Consider the following 16,829-nt stretch of genomic DNA (forward strand, 5'->3'; position numbering starts at 1 on the left):
TAAAGGTAATTCAAAGGGGGTTTCTGAGAAGCAGAGATAGCCCAGTTGAAGGATACTTAGAATAAATTCATATCTGTTACAGAGAAGTACTAATTGGCTGGTAAACAGAAGAGAAGTGTAGGCATTGACAGGACTGATGATTGGCAAAATGCTTAGGGAGGGAGCCAAGCTGGCAAGGAAATCCAGGGAGCTAGTGAAAATATCCTTGCAATGCCCAATCACAGGGCGAAGGGAAGGGAGGTCACAAGGACGATACACAGCAAGTAGGCGTGCGGAGCAGAGAGAGGAGGACAGAAAGAGGTTGTGCTCAGCAAGAGATGTGGAGAGAGAAGAGGTGACCCAGGAAGGAAGAATGTCATGAGAAATGGTAACCACACTATAACATGAAGAGGAAAAGGGTAATATAAACAAAAAAGGCAAGGATTTAAAGAGAGCATAAATAGTTTTTTACATCCTCTTAGTTAGAAAGAGTAGCTTCTTCCAACTAGTTGTAAGGAAAGTGAGCTTTTAGGAGGCAGACCATTTCAGTTATGAAAAGGCAAGTGGAAGAGTGGTCTTGTGAAAAGATTTTCACCTTTGATGTGGTGTACTTTTCTTCTAAAAGGAAACACCTTACAGAAATGTCATTTGCTTTTATTCAGCTTTCTGAGTTTTATATGTCAAATATTAAGTATGACGCTCTGATCGTAGGCCTTGTGCCAAGTATACGTTTGTAAAGAAATTTATGACACAATTGCTAATTTCCCAGATTTCCTGTCCCCACTTGCTATTTTCCTAGCCCTAGCAAGCCAAACATACTTTATTTCTGAATCTTCTCTTTAATATCGTGCCAGTTGATTAATTAACGTGTGATCAACTATTATTCTATGACTGCATTTTTAAAAGTAACTGTGTAGGCATTAAATCATAAATTGAAAGTACGTGTAGATAATAAAAATGGCAATAAATCAGACATGGAAAACATTGCGGATCAAGAGTGTAACTGACACCTAAGCGCCTGGGATTTGGCTGATCAGAGGGAGCCCTGGTGTGCTGTAGGGTGAGCACTGTCAGCAACGAAGGCAGCTCGCAGACTAGGTCAGAAGGGGAACGTGGTGTTTTCAATGTCAGCTATTCCAAGATAAAACAGCCTTAAAAAACTGAGTTTCCTACTTGCTAGTCAGATTTTATACACATTCTTTAGAAACTGTCTGAATATGCATTTTAGAGAGACACATTAAAAAAACCCCAGATATTGTACTTTCATCAGCCAAAAGTTAAATGGAAGATTTCAGTCATCCACTAAAAAAAAAAAAAAAAGAAAAAAGTGCTCTTAGTTCAAAGAAATAAACATGAATAATCGTTTCATGTGCCTTTCAAAGGAAAATAAAAAGTAATGGCTCATCAGTAATTTTTCCAGGATAAATAAAGAAGGATTTGAGCAGGAGAAAGTTTTATAAAAAAGTGAAGTATGCCAGGAAAATTAAAATGTAAACTTTTTTTTATTAATTTGGAGAAAAAAACTGCCAAGGAAATATATGAGCAACTTGTTTGATATATGTACAAAAATTATAAGCGATGGGGAAAATTTCATTGACTGTCTGGTTCAAACTGAGGTGAGGCAATGCTATGCACGCATCGATGCCAGATGTGAACTGCACTGAAGGTCGGACAGGGTGCAGTGCACCTGAGCAGCAATGCTGCTGCGATGGTCTCCCTTAGCGGCTCTAAATGCACGCTACGCTGACCCCCTCTGCTAACACCCCACTGAAGCATCTCCACGATGGCAATCAAGATTGAAATGAGCTTCAACTCCATTCCTTCTCCTCCCTGACCATAAACTTGTTGATAAACCAAGCAAATGAGAGTGGATTCGGTTACGTTATTTAAGTTCAGGCTTACCAGAAATCATGTCATTTTTAGGCAACAGCACTAGTTCAGTATAGCTGAAGGAAGAGGATATTTGGAGACAGGGACTTTGAAAGGTAATTAGGCCATGAGGGTGGAGTCCTCATTACCCTTAAAACAAGAGACAGGACAGAACTACCCTGCCCCCTGACCAACTGCACTCTCTCTTTACCACCTGAAGACACAGCCAGAAGATGGCCATCCGCAAGCCAGGCAGAGGGTGCCCATCAGGAACTGAATTGGCTGGGAATAAGACTGTGAGACTTGCCAGCCTCCAGAACTGCGGAATAACCTTCAGTTGTTGAACCCACCCGGTCTATGGCACTTCGTTATGGCAGCCTGAACTGATTAATACACAAGCCATAATCATGAAGAAAAAGAGGGAGGCGCATTTGAGAGATATCGAGGATGCATATAGGGCAAAGGAGTTATACATCTGACTGCATTCTGCACGTATTACAAATTATGCGATGTCTATAACGCTATTTCTTCAATGCTTCATTTTATCTTATAAATCCCAAATAAAATAAAAGTATATTAAACTGTCATTGAAGGAGTAAAAAAAGAGTTGTGCTAATAGAAATACCAATACATACTGAGGGCTGAGTATATTACAGAGAGTGTACACTAAAGCCCTGATATGAACTACCATTTAATCCTTCAAACAGCTCTATGAAGTTCTATATGATCATTATGTCTGCACTACATGTGAGAATGATAAGGAAAATCACGGATGTTTCAGCACCCTAAAGAGAGGAGGCTGTCTTTCTTGGAAATCAGAATATGAAGAATTAATTTGCCAGCCCAGATCACTTCAAATTCTTTCTGGGGAAAGGAGTCTACTACTTTTATGACATGAGAGTTTTGTAGGTCTCATTCAACGTTTTCATGTTACTCTTCTTGATGAAAGCTTTGGTAAATGGTATCGGTGCAGCAGCGGCAGCTCTGGAGAGTTCGAGGGTCACCTGGGCTCTAACGCCAACTGAAAACTTGGACACTTTCCTGTGCCTCTCAGATCCTGATTTCCTTCCCTGACTATATAAATAATAATACCTGCTTCATAAGATTCTTGTAAAAATAGAGATAATATATACAAACGGCTTAGCACAGTATCTGGCATACGGTGAGTCTTCATTGGCAGTGGTGATGATAATATAATTATGACTGCCTGGGCCCAGGTAAACTCACACCTGCCACTTACACACGGTCCAGCCCTTTATTCTGTCTTCTAACTCTCCTGCATCCATGCCCTGTGCCCTCTGCCCACCTAGAAAACAAATGTAAATTCGACCTAAAACTTCAGTACTGAAATAGACTAAATAGAGAGCTACCTTTGTCTTTATCAATATTTAACTGTGACTGGGTGAAAGGCAGTTCGCTGAGGAAAAATATTCAGAAAATTTTAGTTCTAGAAAGACCCAACTCTGCCACAAGTTATCAGTCCCTTTTCTTCTTTGGTTACATGTATAAATCAGGAGATCAAACAAAAATGTAAGCTTTCTCTCAATTCTATGATTTTATTTTTATAATACTTTTCATCTGGATGTTTTAAATCTCAGGAAACTAACTCTTAATGTTACTGTCTAATAAGCATTATCAAATCCCAAATGTTTTCAAAAACAGAAATGAAGAAAACAAACAAGAAAGACTGACTAGACATCATCTTTCAGGCTCAAAGAGTTCTGATCTAAATCTTTGAAGACTGAGGTCATAGATATGAATCTAAGCAGAGGACAAGCATCGGCAATGCTTCTTTAAAAATTTTGGATTTTCCCCACGACTGTTGGCAAAATGTGGGAACATTGAACTGTGTTCACAAAGATTTTTCAAGCTCAAGTGGAAGATTGTTTGTAGTCTGGTGAGAAGCTCTGGGGTTTTCCTAAGGTCCCTAGGCATTGTTTTATTTTCTTTTGAGAAATGGAACTGAGAGTAGACTGCAAACAAGCAGCTTACTGCCAAGGACATGTGAAACCTGTTATATCGGTCATTCTGGATCCAATTCAAGCACATACTGTTACTAGGTAAGATTACTTCCACTTCATTTTAGTGGAAACCTCAATTTTGCTTTGGGAAAAAAATCATACTATTTTTTCTGTTTTTATTTATAAACCATGTATGTTCCTGCAAGCAGTAAAATCTAAAATGACATACTGTAATTCTGATGTGAGAATAAGGATACTAGAACCAGAGCATTTCAGCTATTTATACCTACGTAATAAAACCACCACAGGACTTAGTGGCTTAAAATAATTTATTATTTCTCACAGTCCTATGATCTGAGCTGGACAGTTTTTGTGCTCTGTGTGGTATCCACTTGTGCTGGAACCTGTAAGAATTCTTAACTCTTGTGTCTGGAATCAGAGCTGAGATGCCTGAAAATACTGAAGGGTGGCTCAAAATGTCTACCCACATGGCCACTCCACTCGATGAGCCTGGCATTTCAAACCTCATCGTGGTCTCAGGGAAACTGGACTTCTTACATGGGAGCTAGCTTCCAAGAGAAAAGAAATTGAAACTACTAGTTCTCTTAAAGGCCAGAACCATTACGGGATGGCATCCCTTCCATCATATTATATTGGTCTAAGTAAGTCCAAAGTCAGTCCAAATTTTTAAACGATTAATTTTAAAAATCTATTTTACTTTTTTTTCTTGTATTGATTCTAGAAAGAGGGGAAGGGAGGGAGAAAGAAAGAAAGAGAGAGAAACATCAATTGGTTGCCTCTCACACACGCCCTGACTCAGGACCAAACCTGCAACCCAGGCACATGTCCTGACTGGGAATTGAACCTGTGACCTTTCGGTTTGCAGAACAACACCCTTCCAACTAAGCCACACCAGCCAGGGCCAAAGCTAGTCCAGATTTCTAGAGGTGAAACAGGCTGCACTTGTCTGTGCGAGGTAGCACGCGCACCACAGGAGGGAAGCGGTGGACAGCTGCCATCTATGGAGAGCAAAGCGCAGAGCCTATTGCTCTTACCAGGAGCTCTTTCCTCTTCCTCCTTTTCCTTTGGATTTCGCTGAGTTTTTCTGAACTCTATTTGAAATTTCTTAAATGTCAGGGGAAACAAAGTCACTCAACTTTAGGACATAAGGGATGATCCTTTTGTGTCTAAACATTTGCGTGGTGTTTTTTTTTTTTTTTTTTATAAGAAAGGGATTTGTAATCACCTAATTCCTCTTTTTATTCAAATTATTTTCCTTCCCTGGTCTTAATGTGAATCATTCCTCAGGTAAGAACTGGCTGATAAATCAGAACGGAGCCAGTAAATTCTAATGAGCCTCAAAGGAGAGACAAGCTTATCACTGCCAGAGATCAAAACCAAACCCTAAAATTACAGGCTTTGTCTAAAGTGCTGTTGGAGACACTGAAATTTAGTTCAGGGAGCATACCTTTATCCTGACTCACTCTCACTGCACATTCCGCCCAGGAAGAGAGAGCAGGCCAGTGAATGTCATGAGGAACCACTGACATTTGAAAATGTGACTGACGGCAGTCAGGCAGCAAAAGAGGCCCAGAGGCCGAGCTGTCACCACTGTCCTGGGCCAGGCTCAGAAAAGGAAGGGGACTGACAGTGGCCATCTTTAGGAGACTTCAGCATAGATAGGGAGGATTTTATTTATTAGCAGCTCTGTCTCCGTGCCCTCCTTTCCTTTGGACTTCACTGAGTTTATCTTAACTCTGAAATTAAGAATACCAGGAACAAAAAGGTAACTCAAAATACACAGTTGTAAAGGGATTGATACTTAGCAGTCACGACAAATACATGAGTGTTGATTTTTATTGCTCCTATAGTCAGGAACATCTAAACTGCACAATAGTGATTAGTTTGGAGAACAGTTCCATAGATATATGAAAGGTTCCAGGCCTAACAAAGTGATTTATGCAAGCTCTTCAGTTACTCGGATAGGTGACAGTGGTGTGAACTAATTGCATCTGTCTACCAAACCTAAAATTCTAAGGTAAATAAATAATCATAATCATTATGGTTACTAAAACCCAACAAACAAACAAAAACCCAGCTTGGCTATAAGTAAACTACATACTGAACTCTCCTTCTCATAATGTATGGTACTCACTGTTAAAACTGATTTATAAACAAAAAAGCCCTTAACAATGCTTGACCAATAATACTCAGAACTTGGCATCTTTTGTAAAACTAGGAAATTAAGTTTCTGTAAGAAAGGGGGATTTATTTTCTCCTTTTGACTTATTACTTGAGAATCTATTTTTCACAATACTATCTAATACTTCTAAAAATGGTCATCCAGTTAAAAAATGCAGGGCAAATATAACTATACTAGAAACCATCTCAGCTGCCCTCAGGGAAAAAGGTTGCTTTTGCATGCTTGGAATTACAGAGGACTAAGCTGGCTCTGCTTGGGACTTATTAGAACCGTCCTCTGCAGGCATGAAGTGTACATAGGGGTAAAAGAAGAAAGCGAAGAGGCTGGGTTTGCAGAGAACTTCTCCGCATCTGCTTGCACCGTGGAATCTGAGCCCCTGAGTGGGGCTCGTGCACCTCTCATACAATACAGACTGTTGGAGGCAAGAAAAACCTGCTCACTATCCAGTTTATCAAAAATACAGACACGGAAACTTTATATTTTGCTAATATACTAGAATTTTCAGCTTTCTCTCCCAACTTTCCTTTTGCATGTAGACACCTACTTTAAGCATAGTTGGGTTACTCTTTTTTTTTTAATTCTGGAAAATTTTCAGTCATTACCTCTTCAAATCTTGCTTTGCTCCCTGTCCTGCATTCTTTCCTTTGGCAATCTATTCTCATATCTCTTAGCTTTGCTTTGGTATTTTCTCTTCTTTGTATGTTTCCTTGGTGAATTTCTCAATCCTAGCTTCAGATTCTAATTCATTAATTCCCTCTTCTCTTGGTCTCACCTAGAGTTTATCTTGAATATTAATATTTTAAAATTTCAACTACTATATTTTTCATTGCTACAATTTCATTTTTAATTGGCCTGTTTTATTGTTTTAAAGATTTTATTTATTTCTTTTTAGAGAGAGGGGAAGAGAGGGAGAGAAATATCAGCGTGTGGTTGCCTCTTGTGTGCCCCTTACTGGGGGCCTGGTCCACAACCCAGCCATGTGCTCTGACTGGGAATCAAACCGGCGACTCTTCAGTTCACAGGCCGGCAATCAATCCACTAAGCCACACCAGGCAGGGCCTCAATTGGTCTGTTTTAATTTTATTTGTTTATATTTATTTCTGTTTTTTTATGTTTAAGTGATTTTTAGTGTATATGTCTTCCTTTATACTATGGGTCGGTCACATGATTTTTCTGTAAAGGGTCAGGCATTGACTATGTTCAGTTTTGTAGAGAACATGGCCCCTGTTGTACTACATGTACTCAACTATGGTTATGAAAGCAGGTACAGAACATGTGTAAAAAAGTGGGTGTGGCTGTGTACTCAGAAACACTTCATTTACAAAAACAGGTCACACTGCAGTCGCTTTGGAAAACAGTTTGGCAGCTCCTCTCAATGTTAAACATAGAGCTATCATATGACTCAGCAATTCCGCCTCAGGTATATATCCAAGAGAAATGAAAATACATGCTAATACAAAAATTTGTATATGAATGTCAATGGCAGCATTCTTCATAATAGCCAAAAGCTAACAACAACTCCTATATCAACTGACGAATGATAAGCAAAATGTAGGTATCCATACAGTGGAATATCATTTGGAAATAGAAAAAAAAACCCTATGTCCTGATACATGCTACAATATGGATGAACATTGAAAACATGCTTAGTGAAAGCAGTCAGACACAAATGCCCTCATATTCTATGATCCCACTATATGAAAGGCCTGGAATTGATAAATTTAGAGACAAGAAGTGGATTGATGGTTACCTAGGGTCAGGAAAGTGAATAATGGGGAGTGACTGCTAACAGGGCTTCTTTTGGGGACACTGAAAATGTTCAAAAATTATATTATGGTGATAATTGTACAACTATACAAATATAGCAAAGACCACTGAACTATACAATAGAAACAGATAAACTTTATGACATATAAATTATATCTCAATAAAACTATAAAAAATAAATAGGTGAAATGGGAAAACAGATGAGTGGCTGGTAGTCTGATAATTCCTGCTTATATTATATTTTTCTAGATGAAATCTATCCTTTTGGTTGCTGATTCTAAGGGCTGTCTTTGTTGGTTTTCCTCCAATGTTTGGAATTTTTATATTGCAGCTAATTGTGAGTAGAAAGCATTTGCTTCTTGCTTGTGCTCCCCATGTCTCTCTCTGGCTACCTTTTTCCAGTGGTTTTGAAGTTTTCTTCACTCATCCCTGCTGTCTGACAAGGACTAGTTTGATGTCTTGGGCCTCCTGACCCCATGGTGACATATGCATATGACAGCTACAGTCTGTGAACTCAAGAGAGCTTGGCTCAGGTATTTAATAAGATGCTTTGTCTGCTTTCTACTTGGGCTCCCAGATTTCTATAATCCAAAGCCCAAGGTACTGAACAGCTCTTTTCAGGCTCCTGTCATGCAGGCGCTGTTACTCCAGTTCTACCTGCTTTGGGTGGGACCTTTTATTTCCAGTTCACCAACACAGCAGTTGAGATACTGCCTCATCCACTTGCTTTTGGACACAGAGAACACTGGGTCCATGGCTTCAGACCAGCTTACCACTTTGTCTTCCCGTGCTATTTCTGATCCACAGAGTTGTTAATCTCCTTCTAAACTTTCTATTGTTACAGCTTGTCTTTAACTGCTAAGTGTATGGAGCAGGGCAGTGGGCAAAGCATGCATTTATAGTGCCATCTCAAGTAGAAAATTTTCAGGTCAATGCGGTGTAATTTTAGAAGAAAGATTTAAAGAGAACATCAAATTCTCCTTGGTAGTCTAGATAGTAATTTTTTTCTATAAATCTTGAATTCAAGGTAAGTGGAGCATACACAAGTGGAGGTGAGTTATAATAGGTTGCTAATAAAATATAAAAGATCAGTCAGACGTCAAAGCTGAACATGTAGTTTTGGAAATCACAGATGTCAAGGAAAAAATAGTCTTAATAATAACCTTCAAAGGGCAATACCTACAAACAGATCAATGAGATAAATCCTTGAATTTCTGCTTTTGATGATATAATAGATTTCTCTTATGCCATATTTAGCTTAATTATAAGATTTTATGATACATTCATGACCATTAATTTATTCATTTATTTAATGAATATTAATTATGCCCCTGCTATCCCCTGAGCACTCTGCAAGACACTGGTGATACAGAGATGAATAATAATGGCCCTTGCCCTAAAAGGATTCATTGTTTATTAAGGAAATCAGCCACACGCTCCTAAACAAGTCACCACTCCAAGGTAAGTGCTATACTGGCCGTAGGGACAAAGTGCTTTCTTCAAGGGCATAGATGAGGGAATGAGTAATTCTTATTGGTATGGCTCTGTAAAGGGAAAATTCCAAAGGTTTCACAGAAGAGAGAGTATATTGGGAGCTTCCAGGATTTTTATGAAAAAGTGAGTAATATCTTGTTGGAAGTAGGGTCGAGGGGAATTAACTTGTGTTTATCCAGTACACGATTTTTATTTAGATTACGAGTTCATGTGGGACAGCTTTGGGGAACTAATGACAGGTGAAAAGCCCTTTCCACCTCCCTCTCATCCACATTCCCCATACCACTTATTAAACACATAAGTCTTATCAGCTAATGACGCGGAGTTCAAAGTTGAGGGTTCCTTACATTGACAAAGATGCCAGTATCAGGCAGTTTTAGGAAAGAGTAAAGAGACTGGCAGAGTCAGGGTGCAGGATGAATAGTAACTAAATTGGGGATGAAAAGATGTCCCAAGGTGGACTGTGGAGACTCCTGTATTGTAGGCTAAAAAAGACTGGGCTTTTCTTTTGGGGAATGAGAGAGAGCTTGAAGGACTATAATGCTGGAGAGAGAGGCGATCCACTTTATATTTTTGAAATACAGGCATCTGAGAAAATGAAATGGAGAAGAAAAAGACTCAAACTGGTGACCAATCAGGAAAATACTGAAGGAGTCCAAGTGTGAGGTAATGAGTAATAGTTTGAATTGTCATGGGAATACAGAAGTTAGAAACATCATAAATATTTTTGTATTGAAAAAGGTACCATAGAGCAATGCTTCTATTAGTATTTCATTGCAAGAAAGGTTTCCCTAGTTGACAAACAAGTGTGCTGAGATATCAGAATTCTGTTTAATGCTTGAGTGCTATGTTTTTTAGATCAAGTATTGTTTATGTATTGCAACCATGCTGGATCATATCCAAAAGGCAGAGAAGTGATTTAGGCATGAGAAGGATTAGTTCATTGTGTTAGGCCCTTACGTTATCATCACTGAAAACATGCAAACACTGGCACTTTTATGTTATATAGAAAACAAAATAAATCTTGCCATTTGGGGACATAAACAATTCTTCCCTTAGGAATATGTATTGTAATAAAATGAATCCCAAGTTGAATAAAAGTATAGGTTCTGGAAAAATCCTATGTCCCATGAAAAAGTAGGATTTCTACGTTAAATAGTTTTCTGCTAGAATAATTTAAGATTAATTATACTTTAAACAATATTTCTGCCTCCACAATGATTCCATGCTAAATGAGAGACAATACAGAAGAGCCAGCTAGAAACAGTATCTTATAAATGACCCCACAAGATAGTATTAAAAAAGTCCCTTCTCTTTATACCATGAGGAAAATCTTTTCATATCTTCCCTCATCTAATTCAGGAACTAGAAGATTTTTCCTGTATTAGAGTGCCTCCTTGTATTATCCTGTAAGTGGCACCATCTAGTGAGCCCCCAAGAATATATTAGACACTATTCTAGGCACTTCATACATGGTATCTTGATTAAACTCTGAGAAGCACTTAAAATGTGAAGAATTCCTTTCATTCATTGGCTTTAGATTTGTCAAAGCTTAGAAAAGAAGAGACTCCTTTTCCTCATGGGCCAAGAGGGATTCCCCCATCCCATAATATTCCAGTCACTCATACCATTTTAGAGTGAGTTTTTTCTATATAGGTCTGTGGTTATTGTTCCTAGTTAAAAAAAAACAACTCCTGAGACTCTAATCTAACAACAAAAAAATAATCAGATCATAAAAACCTGTTCTAAGTATGATTCAAAGGGAAAAAATGAGCTGCAGTGAAAGCCAATTTGAGCTGGAAAGACTTGCACTCTTAAATAACTAGACATGTGTAGCCACTTATGAAGCTGTCTGATCACATATGTTTTTAAACATCTGTCAGCACGATCAGAACTCCGCATGCAAAACATAGCACTCCTGAGCATTGCGGCGGTTTGCTTGTGATGAATTCTCAGATTCTGAAACATATGACTAAACTTCACAGGTTGAACATAAGTTATTACTGCTTAAGTTGAAGGAAACCTTGAGGATAAACTCCCAAAGGCTGTGACTGGAAGCAGGAATAAAACCTATGGAGACCTAAAGAAAAGGAGAGGTCAGGAAGTACCAAGAAGCAGGAGCCACTAGAGACTAGAGCTTTACTTACAGAGCTGAAAGCTAAATATAACTTCACCCTTTTTTTGGATAAAAAATTTTCACTGACACTTTCCCCGCCATTAAAAAGTTCCTATCTCCAAAGTACAAATATGGTCTCTTGCACACCTGCAGCATTTGTTCTTCCTCTGAAGACGTCATCGTATGCTTTCCACTGTGGCTTCACCTGGTAGGCGTGGACGAACACCACAAACACCACCACGAGGCACGTTAAAGGAACGAGGGCTGCAGTGAACAGAGCTGCATAGATATTTGGGATGAAGCACCTGCAAGAGAAGAGAAGAGATCACTCAGACAACTTCGATGCAAACATCATTGCTTTATGCTAACTCTTCGTGTCTCAGTGTTGGCAAAAGCACGCTTGGGCTTGTCAAATTGAAGCTTGGGGTGAACAGAGGCTGCGGGATTAAATCTAACCCGCTGCTTCACCGAGTAGGATCCATGAAACATGCATATCCTGAGATGCTCAGAAAACTCACAGAAGGTTCTGACCAAATGCATTTGAGAAATGAACACTTGCTTTCCAGCTCTATCTTCTTGGCCAAAGGACACCAAGGTCACACTGGAAACTGCATGAGAGGTGTTAACGGCAGCTCTGAGGATCCCTAGGGCTTGTCATTCCTAAGTTAGACATTTCCTGAAGAGCCATTAATTCTCTTGAAAATGATGACAACTTTCCACTTAGAAGCTATACTGCTCAACCACAGCTGGTATCACTAGAAGTTATTTAGAGCAATGAGATCGAAGGCAAACATACATTATTTATTTATTTTGGTAATACTGAAATTCTACAAATTGGTTTTAGAGATGTAACTGGAAATTTTTTACTCGTGAGTTATAAAATCCTCTTGTTCTTTACATAAAATCTTTCACCAAAAATGTCAAAATGGAGGTCTACTAAATAAGTTCTCAATATCCAAAACTGCACTTTTGAGATATTCTTAAAAAGGACATACCTTCTACAAATTAAAAGACTATTATACTTCTAATTACAAGACATCTTAATAGTAGGTGGTGTTCTCTTAATATATTTTCCCAATGTCTCCATTTTTAATACATCATGCTTGTAAATGTAAATTATAACACAATGAAAAATAATGGATTCTGATGAAAACTCAAGGAAAAACAAATATAATCCATTTAAAAGAAAACCTCAAAATCCAAAATATAGGTAGTCAGGGGAAATATCCATTCATGCAACTTGGAAAAATAGTGCCTCGATTTTATGTTTAAAAAGAGACACATTATTAAAGACCTTACTCGAATATTATTTCTAATGAACATGATCTGCTAAATGTATTCCTCTTGTAAACGAGAAACATTTCAAGAGATATTTCAACACATATTTTGCATCTGCAAAGATATGTCAGAATGATGAATTTCCTGGCTTTTAGAATTTAATTCGGATGGCACAAAGCTGAACCCCTCTCTGTGCACTCATCGTATGTACCCGTATCTTCCAGGTAAGAGGTACATGATTAAATAAAACAAGCAAATATTAACGATCTTGGAGTATATTTCTGCACTAAAAATAGTGGTCATGTTGGCTAGTCATTTCTGTGTACACTGGCTTTAAATGATTTTTTTTATTGTTTTCATCTGAATTATGGAATCACTGCCATAGACTGGCCTAAAAGTGCTTAGACAAAGGCAGACATTGAAGAAGAAACAAGCTTCACTGCTCTATTTTTACCTTGAAAAATGTCATCACAATATCACCAGTTAGTTTCAGGATGTGAACTGGTGAGAGTTACTGAATCTATTTTGAGTACTCTAGGAGTAACAGACATGTTTTACAGAATGCTAGGGTATAGGTTTGACTCCAACCACATACAACTTTTCAGTGGCTGACCACATTTGGTTCCCACTTGTCTGTTTGAAGTGCCTTCCTAAAACCTTTCCTTTTTTAGATTCAGAGGATGACCTTTGAAAGCAGAACCCCAACTAATGGTGCACCATCCTGGTTAAAAAATAAAATGGGCCAAGTGGACCCCCAGGAGGCTGGCACTAACCAGGCATGTCTGCACTGGCTGGCAGGAAGAGAAGGAAATTCCTTTAGTGCTGTTGCTCTTAAAAATCGCCTTTGCAATTCCCCCTGCTTGCACGATGGGTTGGCCACCCTGGCCCATTCTTTCAGAGAAAGGGACGGGAAAATTATCCAGTCCTGAAGTGACCCGTTTCTCCCCACCTCCCCCATGTGTCTTCAGAGCCCCACTGGGCACAGCCTCTCATAAGAACCGGGCTGCTGAGAGGGCCCTACATTTGTCCTCTGCATGGTCAGTGTGGGCAGATGGTTAAGGAGGAGGGCTAGGCCCCTGGCATGCCCGTTCCTGTTGGCAGCCCTGCTAGCTCTCAGGTCTAGCTCAGGCACTGCAGTACTGTGGGGTCTCCCCCTTGCCCAGTCCTGCTCAGCTGTGACTCCATCCCAGTCTCTCTGCAACAAAAACGACCTGCCTTATTATGTACTACCTCTCCTAGGGATTAAAGTGCCAGGCAACTAACCTCGAAAGTGGGGGGAAAAAAGACCTCATCAATCAGAATTTCCTTCAGTCCAAACGAATAAGATGTACATCCAAGTAGTTTGAGGATTAGATCACAGGGAAGTGATGTGGGAGTTAGGAAACTATGAATATCATGTTAGGAAGAGTTTCTGAAATAAGGTTATAAACACATTCTTGGAAAAACTGAACGTAGTGTAAGCAAGGGGCAGACTGAATGCTGTGCACACGGGGGGCGGGGGGGGGGGGGCTGTGGAAGCAGCTGATTACCGGCTGACAGCCGCTGCTTCAGCACAGATCTGGCAGTTACCAGAAAGTGAGACAAAGACCATGTGGCTCTACTTCTTAAAAAGGGCGAGGAACGTGTGTTCCTTGTAACCACCAGTTCATCCAGCTTCAAAGCACTCCGGTGACCCCTCTCCCTGTTTTGGTGCTGAATGTTCTGCGGGGTTCTTGCAATCACATGACTAACTTTTGCTGTTCCCTTTTAAACTTTCATGGAAAGTTTAAAAGAAAATTAAACAAATTTTCTTTCTTATTATATGTCACAGACTGTCCTAATTTATTTCAAAATCTTGTCAGGATTTCAACATTTCTCTATTTTTAGCCACATGAAACAAACAGATACTGTTTCATTACCTTCAGTTTTTCCTCTTCCAAGGGTAGCTTGGAGCATTTACAATGCCTTATGTCACTTTCTAATTTGGTAAGATTATTACTTCCCCTAGGTAGCGCCTTATCCTTATTGAAGTGTTTTCACTTGCATTATCTAACTTGAGTAAAAAAAAAGTTACGTTGGTGGCATGGGGTATTTCAGTTTCTTTATTCCTGTATGCAATAAGCGTAAGAAGAAGCTCAGAAGCAAAGGAGACCAGGAGAGACAGAAACTCTACTTACAATTGCTGAAAATATTGGGAGAGACACTGGCAACTGCCTGTATGTGTGATTGTGATTTGAGTCCATTTGAATTCTGTTTTAAAGACGTTGACCCTAGTAAACTGGAGGACTTGAAGACATCCAGACAGCTAACATCTGGGTTACATAGATAATGAAAAAGGACCCAGGTAGTGGAAGAATAATAAATGTTTCTTTCCAAGGTATTCTTTATAACTAAGTACTTCTCCTCAATAAGATAACGATAATAGTTATGATTCATCGGCTCATGTGCCAACCTCCCCCAGGTAGGCCTCCTTAAGATTTGTGAATGATGGCATCGATATCAAAAGTTACATGTGTTGCCTCAACCAACTTTGTCTTCTCCACTGGAAAATAAATACATTTATGAAGACAGGAGAGTGGGAAGAATCACAGTGTGGGTTTAAGCAGACCCAAGGGAGGAAAACACATTCTTTCTGTCCTTCTGTTGCAGTGTATATAGCAGTTTTCACACCAAGGGAAATGGACTGAATTCGAAAATGCATTTTCTTTTCAGCTTAAACTTTAAACATAAACAAAGTTAAGATTACATTACAGATAAGCCCTACAAAGTGAAATTAAACATTGGGATAATAGATGGACTTAGAGAGGAAGGAAAGGAACAAGGTATCTTCCTAAACTAAATTGGCTGGATAATGAAGAGTACAGTAAGTACTACTATTGCTACACTTACCATCACCACGACTACAAGAAACCCTAGTGGGGATCATTTACTATGTGCCAGACATGAAACTCAATCGTTACATGCAGTATCACGCATAAATACCACAACAATCCCATTAGCCTCCTCGTACACACGGAAAAACGACACCTAATTACATAAGGTCAAGTTGCTAGAAGCATAAACAGGCTAATGTGCCTTCACTGCTACCTCCACAATTTTGAAATTATTTCCACAATTCTAGTAGAGACATATTAGAGTTAGTAGTAAACATGCCAGTGTTCTCCTTGACGACAGGGGCTATAATTTGTTTTTGTTTATATTTCATCTAGTACTTTGCATAAAAAGACCCTTAAGAAATGCACGTTGATTCAACTGATTTTTAGCAGTGTTTGAAAACCACTTATTTAAAAAAAAAAAAGTAGGCACAGAAAATTCTGTATTTCAGGCGTGCTCAGTTTGATCAAAATCCAAGCAACTTTTCAGTATCTATCACGCACCAGCTACAGTGCTGGATGTGGAAGGGTATATAAAGATGCCCAAGGCACGGTCCCTCACATCAAGTAGATTATATTTATAATAAATACACAGTGCATCAGAATCTAGTCTTCTATACAAAGTGTTGCTCTTCCATCAGCATCATCAGTACCACCTGGGAAGCTGTTAAAAAATGCAGAATCTCACATCCTCTGACAGAGCTTCTGAGCCCACATCTTAACAAGACCCCCAGTTGTTTCCTGTGCACACTGAAAGTTTGAGAACGTTCTTCTAGTACACTCGAGGGACATGATGTGGATTAATGTAGTTAACTCATCTTTACATCTCCTTGGCAGTAACACCATGGGACTGGGTTCCCCCAAGGAGAATCAGATAGCACCTGGTGGTCCCAGCAGCCTGAAGAACCAGAGAGAAAGAAAAGCAGCAGGAAGCAAAAGAGATAGAGGAGCAGAGGTCTGTCATATTTAGAAGCCTGGGATTAGCAACCTGAGCACTGACTGCAGAAAAGCAGAGAGCTAGCAGATAAAGTGACAGAGGACACACAGATCTGCAGACTGGTGGACTGAAACAAGGGGTGTGCTGGGCTGTGGTGGGCATGGGTGAGAGTGGGTGGGAGGTAAATATTCAGTCCCGCTGCACAGAAACAACCCTTGAAGGAAGGTTTCTGTGAGTGGGTGCAATAGCATGCTCTTCAATTGCCCGCGCTGCTCAAGCCTTCTGAAAAACGTGATCTCATGAACCATGTATCTCTACGCCACTCCCCAGGCACAGACCACCCTAGGCAGTGGCAGTTAGCTGTGAGATATGT

The 16,829-nt window shown here is 39.4% G+C and overlaps 1 protein-coding gene across 1 annotated transcript in view; it reads right to left on the bottom strand.

Moving 5' to 3' along the window:
* ADGRV1 (adhesion G protein-coupled receptor V1) overlaps positions 1 to 16,829 on the bottom strand; it is a 489,468-nt gene that overhangs the window by 66,072 nt on the left and 406,567 nt on the right. The window contains exon 86 of the mRNA XM_045197863.2: positions 11,537 to 11,694. Coding sequence (XP_045053798.2) covers positions 11,537 to 11,694 — 158 coding nt within the window. The remainder of the gene's footprint in view (positions 1 to 11,536; positions 11,695 to 16,829) is intronic.

This window comes from Desmodus rotundus, chromosome 1 (genome assembly GCF_022682495.2).
Source record: "Desmodus rotundus isolate HL8 chromosome 1, HLdesRot8A.1, whole genome shotgun sequence".
NCBI classification, from domain to species: domain Eukaryota; kingdom Metazoa; phylum Chordata; class Mammalia; order Chiroptera; family Phyllostomidae; genus Desmodus; species Desmodus rotundus.